Raw genomic sequence first — 12516 nt, forward strand, 5'->3', positions numbered from 1 at the left:
AACACCATCTACTACAATTATTTCAAGGATGAAGTGAGTCTGCCATGGGTATCTGGCAGTTCATGGCTACTCAGTACATGTGATTTGAAGGATACAGGTTGGCATACTTCCCATTTGTAAAGGCTGCACATACCCAATAGCGGTGCATTTACTGCATGTTGCCAATGCTTCAAAGAGTTCAATGATACGTGGAGGTCCAGTTTAGGGTAACTGTTTAAACTTCAGTTTCTCTTCTAAGTACATATACAGTGTGTGAAATACAAGAGAGCAAACCATGGAGAAATACTGATCACGGAAGGGAGGAATCTGAAGGAATGCAAGTAAGTCTCGCCAGGAAAGAAATTTCCTGCTTCTGAAATGTTTTGGTCTTAGCCACTAGCAGGGCTGATGGATTACAGTTAGCAAAGCATTTTCTGCACAGCCTATCCAAGCATTTGTTTCTATACTTCTGTGCAATTATTGCCCAATTCATTTTTCTCTCTTCCTGTCACGTCACCATCTTTGAAAAGCAGGAGAAAAATCTACCCAAAACAGCCAAAGGAATTATTCTAATGCCTTCCTGTATTCATAAACTGCTTTGTTAAATGGCAACTCCTTTGTACAACTACTTAAAGATAATAAAACGAAAAGGAAAAAAAAATCCCCACCAGAATTCAAGCCATAGGAGGGTCCTTTAGCATTCCTCCTGACTCCCTGCCTGGGTTCAAACTTCAACTCCCAGGCTTTGCTCAAGTCCTCCTTTCGCACTGTCATCTAACGAATATGCAAATATACATAATTGGCAGCCAATGGCGTGGGTTCTGATCACGTGGTGCCAACCGTAGGTGAGCCAACTGAAGTTGTGTGTCAGTGAACATAGCGTCTCACTCTGAGACAAGCGCTCCTGTGAGCGCGACAGGATGGTGAGACTGTAGTCCTGGAGGCTGGAGCAGTAGTGGTGGCTGGTGAGGGCACGAGTGAGGGGGTGGGGGCAGGTCCGGGGGGGGGGGCTACACTTACTCTTTCAAGTTGCCTTGGCAGCAAAGCAGTTAGAGCTGCTAAACGAGAACGCCAGGAGCGGTCCCATCGGTCCATCCCGTCTCCCCCTCGTCCTCTTGCTCTCTGCTCCGTGGTTCTGAGAGTTGAGGGTTCGGGTAGCCGTACGTGGCACTGAGGGCAAGAGGGCCAGGACAGTGGGCAGCAGAACCGGGGTGCAGGAGAAGATGCCCATCCTGCTGTTCCTCATAGACACGTCCGCCTCCATGAACCAGCGCACAGATCTAGGCACCTCTTATTTGGATATTGCCAAAGGCGCTGTGGAGTTATTCTTGAAGGTAAAGGGAGGGGAGGGGAGGTAAAAGCTGGCTCTCCAGGGACTGGGAGGTGGACTTCGGTGCTTCTGTAACGTCTGTATCGCTCCCCCTCTTTTCCTATGCGACCCCTCCGTCATGCCTCGCCCCGCAGCTGCGTGCCAGGGATCCGGCCAGCCGTGGAGACAGGTACATGCTGGTCACCTACGATGAACCCCCATACTGCATCAAGGTAAGTGGCCTGTTCGGGCAATGGTGGGGCCAATCCACTGGGCTGATCGTCCCCTATCTTCTTCCCACGGAGGTCCAGCGTCGTCCGGCGGGGCGTGGGGGCGGGGGAGAGGGGCACAGCAGGCGCGCACGGAGCGGGGCCGTCCGCGGCTTCTTGGGGGGGAGGCGGCTGCAGCGCAGCGCCGCGGGTTCGGCGAAAGGAGACAAGGGAGGAGAAACCTCGGGGGGGAAAAGCGTAATAAAAGGCTGAGCTCGTGGCTCTAAAGTGGCAGCTGCCATAGAAGATGGCGGACATTTTGCTTTTGTATGAGCTAGAGAGGGAGATTGAGGGCGCTGCTGAGATCGCAAGGAGGGAGGGAAGGGAGGAGAAGGAAGGAGGTGCCCAGTCCCTTAGGGAGGCGGTCAGGAGCCGCCCTACGGGGTGCGCCGCGCGTGGATGCATTTCGTGGTGGGCGGAGCCGTCGGCTCCTCAGGGGAGGGGCTTGGGGCTGGGTGCACGAACTTTTTTAGAGCCTAGGCTCCTCCTTCCTCCGCCTTGCCCCGCCCCCAGTCTCCTACCCCACTCCGTCCCACCCTTCCCCCGCCCCTCTCAGCTGGCTCTTCTCCGCTTCTCCTTCTTAGCCTCTTCCTCTCCCTCCCCTCGCCTTCCTGCCAAGATCATGGCAGCGTCAGCCCTCCTTCAAAGGCCACACTCCTTCTTTTGCACTCCATGGCCTCGAACCCGCCCCACCTAATCGGAAATTTGTGCGCCCAAGGCGCACCCCCCACCAGACCCAGAAACGCTGGAGATCAGGTTCAGCTCGGGTGTCAACTATCTCTGCTATCCTCCCTATGTGACTGGAACCATGCGGAGTAGGGAGGAGGAACTGGGCGCATGTAGGGGGTGGGGGGGATTCGGAAACAGAACCTTTTTAGGCACTTCGCCTAAAAATGGCACAGCATCTTAGACTCCTGGCCTGATTGCCTAGAGGCAAGAACGTAAGGCAGGGGAAGATTCGACTGTGAGCTGACACAAAACCCAAATTCCATGATTAGATTCACAGCACCTCACCCACCGGAGAAAAAGGAGAATGTAGCCTCTGTGTCGAATTCATTTATATTCCCATAGTGAACAGATAAAGAATTGCTTTGCCTGCACTGGTCATTAAGAATCGTACTCGCATTTACAATTTTTTAAAAAAGGTTATTGTGCATTATCTTCCCGTGTTTTCTCCTTAAAATTCTCTCTTACTAATGCTTGAGAGGCACAGTCTGAATGTGCTGCAGTTCATTTGGGAAGTGAAATGTTTTACTTAAAGGTACCTACCACACTGAGTAGTTGGCCAAAGCATTTCTACAGACATAAGGAAACTAAATGGAGAGTTTACTTTAGTAACTTGTAGTTTCCAGTAACTGTGATTAGCTGGTTCCCCTTAACATTGTTCTACTTGACTTGATTTGCTTTCAGACTTTTTGTTTTATTAAAAAAAGTCTATTTAGAGAAATTGAGCCTAAGTTTGATCACTATTTTTGGTGCATAGAAAAGATCTTTGGGTCAAACACTGGAGGATGGTGAGTTCAAGGCCAGCCTGAGCTACACATCCAAGATTTCAAGAAACCTCAGGCTAGGGATACAGTTGAGTGGTGTAGAGCTTGTCTACAATGCATGAGGCCTTGGGTTCCATCATCACTACACACACAGACACAGACAGACAGACAGACAGACACACACACACACACACACACACACACACACACATACACACACCAGAAAGGTCCACAATTTGAATTTCCTTACCCCTTTGACCTATAATTCCATAATCCACTATTTGTAGTGTGGTTATTTGGACACATCCTCTTTTAATTTGAAGTAGTGAAAAGACAACTACAAAGCAGCATGCTTTGTCTTTAAAAAATAAATTTCATTTAACATTTTTTTCAAATACTAACACAGTTTTAAAACAGTTTTGGATCTATAAGAATTACATGACAGCATTTACAGAATCGTTTTTCTTTGAAAGGTTAAAGAACTATTTTACCTCACTTTTAACAATCATTATATCTTTAAGCCTACCATTGTAATCTCACAAACCATATTACTTCCTTTCTCTCTCTTTCTTTTGCTCTCTTTCCCTCTATCTTTCTCTTTCTTTCTTTACTACATTTCTGGAAATCAACCCAGGCTTTCCAGCACACTACACATTTGCTGTCCCACTGAGGTATACCAAAGCCCCTGTGCATGCACTACTTTGTAGTCTTTCTTTTCCATTTATTTTATTCACTAATTATTCTAGGTTGCCACAAAATCTTAACATCATTTTTAGTAACTGTATCTCATCCACATTTATTTGGAAAGCTTCAGATCTCTAGAAGACAGAAAAATACTGGATTTTGTTTGTAGTGGCAATTTCATGTTACCTTTTTTTTGTCCTGCCTCCTCATGTACTGCATTTTTAAAAATCTAAAGCAAAAGCTATTCTTCCGTATTTGACTATTTTCCTATGTATATTGGGTATATACATATTAAACACATAAACTTATTACACAAAGATCCTTGGTGTAATCCGTTTAAATGGTAGTAATTGTCTTTTTCAAAGAGTTTCTCTGGTTCTTCACTTTACTCTTAGGTAATACCAATGTATTCTAGGGAAAGGTTAGTGTTCTAATGACCATATCATTTTATTCTCTATACAGAATTTCTAATGATAGGCCATATTTTGATAATATTTTTCCTTTTTTTACTCTTTTTTGGTCATTCTCTTCCATCGGGGTACAACTTCCTCTCAGCATTTGATGTCTATTTGTTCTTTTGCTTCCAGTATCTAGCTTGCTTATGAGGTCAGGAAACTTTAGAGCATCTGGTGACTTATTTCTTAAAATTTAGTGTAGTCTTTCACTTGCTAATAGCTAGGTGCCATAAAAGTATGGTTCTGCACTGATTATCAAATAGATCTTTCTGTGATTGTTAGTAGGCATCTCAGCTCCTGCTTAAAACTTTATTCATTAGGAGCATGAGATCCTTTCAGCAAAGTGATGTTAAGTATGGCTTTGTTGGTAGCCTATTCTGCAGAACAATGAGTGTGTTTTGTAACTTCTCTGAAGTTGGAGAATCTTTATAACTTTTTTAATTCGTTTATATTACTTATAACAAGTTGGACTTCATTGAAACATTTCCACACATAGCCATTGTGATTTTTTTTTACTTCTCAGGTCTTGGTTATGTCCAACTCTAAATACTATTTGTATTGTAACAGGCATGAGTTATGCATTTCGTTGGAAAGTTTTTTTCTCTTAACAGGCATGCAGCAGTTCCCAGCAGATCTACTTACAAGTGTTCACAATAAATCTTGCAAAAAGTTATTGTGATTGGAATTTTTCACTAATGTATACTGTAATATATATAAGTATAGTATTTCACTGAGGACTTAGTAAATTTTGTACTACATACCTCTTAGCACATAACTGAGTATTTTTTAAAGAATTAGCTTTGCATGGATAGAATTAAGCTTGATATGGGGAACCATATAAAAAGTTTATTAAGTGCAACTTTTGTGTGTTACATCTGTTTTCAGTGTTGTTTTGTAGACAAGTGATAACACTGCAATTATGCAAAACATCTTTATTGTACACAGCTAGTATGAAACTCTGATTAATAAATAATAATAATATTTATAATTTCCAGTGTACCCCTGTAAGACTGATAAATAGTTCATCATAGTCTTGGCTGAGGTTCTGCTGTCTATGTTTTGTTTTGTTATGAATCATAACTTCCTTTTATTCAGTTACTAGGAAAAGCAAGTCTGGAAGAAAGCTAGGCAATAGACCAGGAAACATATACTAGAAAAAATATTGAAAATGATTTTACCTTCAAAGTTACTAAAAAAAAAATCATTCTTTTTTAGTATAATACAGAAGCACTTTTCTAGAAATAGTTGAGAAATGTATGGTGGTCAGGAGTTTACTTTTATTTTTAGTTTGTTATAAACAGGAGGAGAGTGCAGCTCAAAGCAATCTTGTAAACCAGCACTAGGAAAACATACATTTGAAACAAGTAAATTATCTCCTTGAATGCTGCCTTTTCACATTCTGTGGCTAGATTTGCTTTCTGGCGTCTGCATGGCCTTCGTTAAAGAAAAAGGCAGGAAAAAAGCAGATTTGGGCTTACAGACTGGGGAAGTAACTTAAGCTTTTTATTTATTTGCTCCAACTTTTCTTTGTGGTGCTGAGGTATGCGCTCGAGGCCTTGCCCTTGCTAGGAAACTGCTTTACTACTTTTCCTAGCCTGCAAGATACTTCATGATCTAGACCTGGGTTAACTTTCCAACAGTGTCTCTCCATTTTCTTCTCTTCTCATGGAGTCAGGCTTCAAAGGCATTTTCTTTGTCAATTAAACTCAGGGCCTTGAGTTCTTGCTTGTCTTTTTTGCTCAAGGGTGGCAATCTATCACTTGAACTGTGCACCCAATTCTAAGGGCATATATTTGAACATCTCTATATTTGTACTTCTAGTATCGAAAGGAGTGCCTAGATCTTAGTATTTTAGGTATTTACTAACAGGAAAAAAAGATGTCAAAAACTGTGTAAGTGCCAAAGCTACTTAGTACCTTGATTTCCATGACTCTTCACTAGTTAATATTTATTACAGCTAGAATTTTCATATAGATAAAGGTTCTGGTTAATAATATATTATAATTGTGGGGTTTTTTTACAAGAGAAATGTGTTCACCTCCCCATTCATCCATTTACTAATCAGTATGCTTTATGTATAGTAGAATACATGAATCTGGATAGATTTATACATTTTTATACTTATGCATTCACATACTCACCATCCTAGACTAAGGTAGAAAACATTTCCATCAACCTAGAAAATGCTTCTTGCATCTTCCTGTAATCTACCCCTTCCCACTGCATATATACACATATATGTATATATATATGTATTTATGTATATATACACGTGTGTATGTGTGTATACACACATATATATTGCTCCCACATTTACCACCATTGTGCTGATAGAATCAGAATGGTTTCTAAGGATAGGCTGACAGTGGATTGCTACTGCAGCCTTCTAGGCATTCATTTACTATATGGTGAGTGAGCATTTCCTGTGTACCTGCTTTGTTAAAGGGACCTGAAATGACCCTAAGAAACACCCAGCTTAAGGAGGAAGTAGAATAGCAAAATTTACAACCCTTAGGAGTCGGTGGGGTTGTCGCTCAGTGGTTGAATGCTTGTCTAGGGTTTGCAAGGCCCTGCCTGGGTTTGTTCCTTAGCACTCCATCAAAAAAGAGAATGGCCCTAGCAACCAGGAGCCTTGAGAATTGTCTCTGGAAAAGATGACTAGAGAGCTGGAGTTGTGACTCAAATGGTAGCATGCCTGTCTAGCAAGTACAAGGACCGTGCCCTGAATTCAAATCCCAGTCCCATCACAAAATGGCTAGAGAAGGTAAGTAGAGTTGTCAAGAGCAGTGAACTCAAGCAAAGGACTGGAAATGAGGGAGGGAGAGTGCATAGAAGTTTGAGAATTCAGTTTATGTGGTCAAGGCAATCACAGAGCTTTGAAATTAAGCTGAAGTTTGTACATTTCTTCTGACATGAAGAACTGTGAGACAGACCTGGAGAGACATAGGGTAAGCAAGGATCGTCTGTGTGCTCATTTCGTTATTATTACACAGCATTCCTTGATGTGGGCTGCTGGAAAGGGTACTTGAAAGAGAGGGCAACACAGGAGATGTAGTGAAATTGTGTAGTTTTGCATTAGTGCTGGTTACTTGAAAGTGCTTGGCTTTGGTATTGAGATGAGGGAAGGGGTATAGGGTACAGGTGAGGAAAGGACAGATATTTTCAAGTTTGCCTTTGCTTGAGGAAGATAATTTGAACTATTTAGAACATGAGGGTCTCAGTTTCAGATGACCAGATAAGGAAGAAGAAATGTGCTTTCTAGGGAAGGACTAGATTGATGACCCCTCAATGGTGCGTGCAGGGTAGGAGTGTAAAGAAAGGACCTTACTAGTTTTAAGAACTTCTCAAAAGATTATGGCCTCACAAAAGAGTGTAAATGAGAGGGCCAATCACACCCTCTGTGTGTGTGTGTGTGTGTGTGTGTGTGTGTGTGTGCATGTGTGTGTGAGAGAGAGAAAGAGAAGAGAGAGGGAGGGAGGGAGGAAGGGAGAGAGGGAGGGAGAGAGAGATAATGAATATTGGGAGCTTGGACTATGTACACGTTCCCTTGGATGAAGGTTGGGAATGATAATTAACTCCCCAGTCCTCCTTCCTTTCCAGGGAAGCCTTTATAACTCAGAGTGGTCACTTAGCCATGAACTATTGTTTCCACTGGCAAATGGGTTTGGGTTTCCAACTTGATGTTTAAAAATATACAGCCTCTCCTCTCCTTCCTTACAACTCCCAGTGACCAGCTACTTTCAGTGAGAGAGATGAGGACACCCAAAGGGCTTCAGCAAAGCGGAAGTCAGGGCCTGAGGTGGCAATGGAAGTTGTGTGACTTCCAAGATGTCAGTTATTCATATCTGCAGATTGGCCACATTATACTGTTCAGCCAGCATCTACAAGCCATGTATGGTTACTGAGCACTTGAGACAAGTACTTGTGGCTGGTCTATTAAGTGTACCAAACAGTACAAAATAGAATATTTTTGGTATATTTGGTTAAATAAATTGTATTTTTGCCCCCCCCCCCTTTTTTTTCGGTCCAGTCGTGGGGCCTGAACTCTGGGCCTGGGCGCTGTCCCTCAGCTCTTCAGCTCAAGGCTAGCGCTCTACCACTTGAGCCACAGCACCACTTCTGGCTTTTATTCTTTTTGCTTATGTGGTGCTGAGGAATCGAACCCAGGGCCTCAGGCATGCAAGCCAAGCGCTCTACCACTGAGCCACCTTCCTTAGCCCCACCTCCCCCCTTTTTAAAGCTACTGTTTCCCTATGTTGTCCAGATTGGCCTCAGACTCCTCAACCCAAATGATCCTCCTGCCACTGCTTTCTCAGTAGCTGGGCCTATAGGTATAAATTACCATAACTGTTTTTTTTTTTTTTTAACGTGACTGCTTGGAAATACAAGGTTATATATGTAGCTTGCACTGTAGTTCTTTTAGCAGGGTTAGTCTAAATTCTCTCTGAAGATATTTTCAGTTGTTCATGTCTTAGAAATTGTTTTTGAAGGAGGTCTGTCAAAGTTCTGTTTAAAATGCACACTATCATAATGAACTCATTTATTCATGAAAGGTTATCATTCAGTTCAGAATTGATGGCTTGATAACCCTTGGCCCTCAAGCAAAATGTGAAAGCATCACATTCTTGTTTGTATTGTATGTATTGGTTGCTTAGACTTTTGGATGCAGTTGCCAATCTAACTAGTTAGGTTAGAAGTTGTGGGGGGATTTTTTGTTTTTTGTTTTTTGGTGTTTTTCTGTTTTTCCTGGACTAAGTACAACAGAATATATATGAGGGCTAATCTAACTGCAGTAATTCAGAATTTCTTTTAAACAGGGATCATTTACGGCTGTAATGTTGCAAGCTTGCAGTATTATTAATGATATGCATCATGCCCCTTCTTAGATTTATATGGCTCTTTTCCCCAGAATTTTCAAGAACCAGTTTTCTGCAGAAAAAGTAGGATAAAGAAGAAATTATCTAGCTTGTTAAAACCTAGGAAACAAAAAAGAGTTTGTATTCCTGCTCTTACTAAACAACTTCTCTTCCTCCTCCTTCTTTCTTCTCCTCCTCCTCCTTCTTTCTTCTCCCCCTCCTCCTCCTCTACTCTTTCACTTCCTCCTAGTTTTTTCTTCCTCCTCCTTCCCTCCTTCTCCTCCTCATCCTTCTCCCTCTCTCCTCTACCTCTTCCTCTGCTTCCCTAGCTGGGCCCCTGTCTTATCTTAGAAAGTCATCAGTATCATTAAAATGAGGGGAGGTCCATGTGATAGCAATGCTCACAGGGTTCTTGCGGCTGGCTGTAGTCACCTTTCAATGGGGCTTCCAGATGTGTCTAGTTATGGGTTCTGTTACCAAGAATGGGTCCAGTTGAAGGAACAAATACCAGTATCTAGTTATGAAGCTGCATGGAAGTACAGATAGGCTAATTAATAGTATATAATAGAAGCTAGGACTAGAATAAAAGAAATGTTTCAGTTTCATAGCTTTAGTGTTGGATCTTCCTAAATCCTTTCTTACAGTCAAAGGTATTATCTGGCTTTTATAGCATATCCTATATTTTAGATAGGAGTTGACATATCTGCTGCTTTGTACTAATGGGCAATCACACAGTTGCTTTCTAATAATAGTAGCTGACATTTAGTGACTAATGCTTATGTGCAAGGAAGTGTGCCAATGAATATAATGTATTTATTTAGCTTATCTTTCCAGTCAGCCTATGTCATAGGTACTATTATTATTGCTATTTAATAGATAAGTAAAGGGCCTTATCTGGGGCCCAGAGAGGTTAAATAACAGAGCTGATAGCAACCCTGGTAAGTCTCTATTCCACAATCTTATGAAGTTAACAAGTTCCTTTTCTATCAGTTGTGGCAGGACACTCCTTTTGATAACTTCACAATTTCTATTTATGATATATGTCCTGAACCATATTTTTCCAGACAGAATTATTGTGCTATTTATAGCTGCTTTTTCTGTTCTTTTTGTCTTTTTCTTTTTTGGTACTGGGGATCGAACCCAGGACGTTGCACTTGCTAGGCAAGCGCTTTGCCACTGAGCTACATCCCAGCCCAAGGTGTAGGCCCAGGCTGGTCTCGAACTCATGATCCTCCTGCCTCATCCTCCTTGTTGATTACTGGCGTGTGCCACCACGGCCGGCTATAGCTACTTTTTCATATAATAGTGTTTGCTAGAATAAATCCAATGAATGAAAATTATTACTGCTAATGTTATTTATTTATTTATTTATTTATGTTGGTTGGTCGTGGGGCTTGAACTCTGGGCCTGGGTGCTGTCCCTGAGCATTTCAGCTCAAGATGAGTGCTCTACCACTTGAGCCACAGCACCACTTCCAGTTTTCTAGTGGTTTATTGGAGATAGGAGTTTCACAGGCTTTCCTGCCTGGGCTGCCTTTGAACCATGATCCTCAGATCTCAGCCTCCTGAGAAGCTAGGATTAGAGGTGTGAGCCACCAGCACCCGGCACCCAGCTTGCTAATGTTATTGTTACTATTTCCATGGCTGTTTCTGGGTGAACTTATTATGCATTTGTTTGTAAAACTCTTCTGCCATTGATATCCTACTATGAGGCCTCTCCTGGAGACAGATGTGGAATTGAGATTGTGAGCTAATGGAGCTTAAGATAGTAGATATGTGTTGGGGAGTGGAGGATGCAGCCTGGTGGCTAGGCTAAGGAGGCCCTGTTGGAGCAGTGGCAAAGCTCATAAAAATAATACAGTAGTCCTTGTCTTACCTAATGGCCACCAGAAACTGCTGTGTACTCTTCCCTTTACCAGTCTCTTGTTTGTCCTAAAGAGAAAAGAAAGGCATTCAATATCCTCTTTGGTAGCTATTTGTTTTCTTCTAATCTACAACCCACAACAGAGGCAGAAATTTTTCCCAAAGGGCTTAGATGTCCCATATTGCCCTTTTGGTCGCTGTGGGGCTTGAACTCTGGGCCTGGGTGCTGTCCCTGTGCTCTTCAGCTCAAGGCAAGCGCTCTACAGCTTGAGCCACAGCACCACTTCTGGTTTTCTAGTGGTTTATTGGAGATAAGAGTCTCATGGATTTTCCTGCCCTGGCTGGCTTTGAACCGCAGTCCTCAGATCTCAGCCTCCTGAGTAGCTAGGATGATAGGCGTGAGCCACTGACGCCTGGTTCCCTTTTGAATTTTGTAGATCAGTTTGTGCCTCATTCTATCCTGTTCTTTTTTTTTGGGGGGGGGGGTCCGGTTGTGGGGCCTGAACTCTGGGCCTGGGTGCTGTCCCTCAGCTCTTCAGCTCAAGGCTAGCACTCTACCACTTGAGCCACAGCGCCACTTCCGGCTTTTTTCTTTTTTGCTTATGTGGTGCTGGGGAATCCAACCCAGGGCCTCATGCATGCAAGGCAAGCGCTCTACCACTGAGCCACCTTCCCAGCCCCTCTATCCTGTTCTTAAGTGGTGGTGCAGTAGCAGTCTATTCTGTTTAGTTAGATGGCCTGGAATAGAAGAGTGAGTTAGTTTCAGAGAAGAAATGGAAATGTTGCTAGTTCCTATCTAGAGAAATACTTCATGAAGACATTCGTGATAATAAGTGACCTGTAAAACTCTGTATCTTAAACCATATTTATCTGATTATATTATTCATTAATTCTCACTGCTCTTGCATTAACTTATATCCTGCCCTGTGATTCAGATAATTCAGTGCATAGCTACACTCTGGATTTGAATACAACAGACTTGAAACTGTTTCATTTGTGCAAATGAAGAACAGTGCTATTCAGAAAAGTAGATACGATTTATTAAAGTCTCAAGAGTTACTGTAGAAGTACTCAGAATAATTTACTAGTGGATCTTCTCTTAGATTTGAAAGTAACTACCCCTGCTTCCAGAAACGTCCTCTGCTCTGTATCCCAACTCTCTCTTACAATTCTTGCCATATTTTCTAATTGCTTCCTGTTTCTTTTCAATGCATCCTCCCTTCAATAATCTACCTGCTTTACCACCTTTAGCTTTTCATGGAGGCATTTCAGCTGACTACAGGCCAACTCCCCTTGTTGTCTATTGTAACATCAATTCAGTCAGACCTTCAGTGTCTCTACAACCTGTCACCTGTGCAGTGTTCTCCATCTTTTAGTCACCTAGATTAAAAATTAGTTGTTATTTAGCTTTTATTCTTTCTTTCCATATTCTTCTAAAGCCCATCTGTCATTCTTGAAATACCTTCAACCCATTTTCTACTGCCATTACTTCAGTTTAGGTCCTCAAGTTTTTTATGCTCTGACCATTCTAATTGGCTTTTATGCTTTGACCATTCTAATTGATTTCCCAAGTACCTCTCAAATTCCTGCTCTGCACTCACACCAAGTGTTC

The 12516-nt window shown here is 42.3% G+C and overlaps 1 protein-coding gene across 5 annotated transcripts in view; it reads left to right on the forward strand.

Annotated features, from left to right (window-relative positions):
* Nucleotides 1-879: 879 nt before the first annotated feature.
* Sage1 (sarcoma antigen 1) overlaps nucleotides 880-12516 on the forward strand; it is a 64470-nt gene continuing 52833 nt past the window's right edge. For 3 of the 5 annotated variants that reach the window (XM_042697512.1, XM_042697510.1, XM_042697515.1), the window contains exons 1-2: nucleotides 991-1313; nucleotides 1444-1521. In XM_042697512.1, the coding sequence (XP_042553446.1) occupies nucleotides 1203-1313; nucleotides 1444-1521 (189 nt within the window). In that variant the 5' untranslated portion in view covers nucleotides 991-1202. Of the gene's footprint in view, nucleotides 903-927; nucleotides 945-990; nucleotides 1314-1443; nucleotides 1522-12516 lie in introns of those variants that run through there. The other 2 variants (XM_042697514.1, XM_042697513.1) reach the window with 2 other exon arrangements.

This window comes from Dipodomys spectabilis, unplaced genomic scaffold (assembly GCF_019054845.1).
Source record: "Dipodomys spectabilis isolate Male_0828 unplaced genomic scaffold, ASM1905484v1 ptg000221l, whole genome shotgun sequence".
NCBI classification, from domain to species: domain Eukaryota; kingdom Metazoa; phylum Chordata; class Mammalia; order Rodentia; family Heteromyidae; genus Dipodomys; species Dipodomys spectabilis.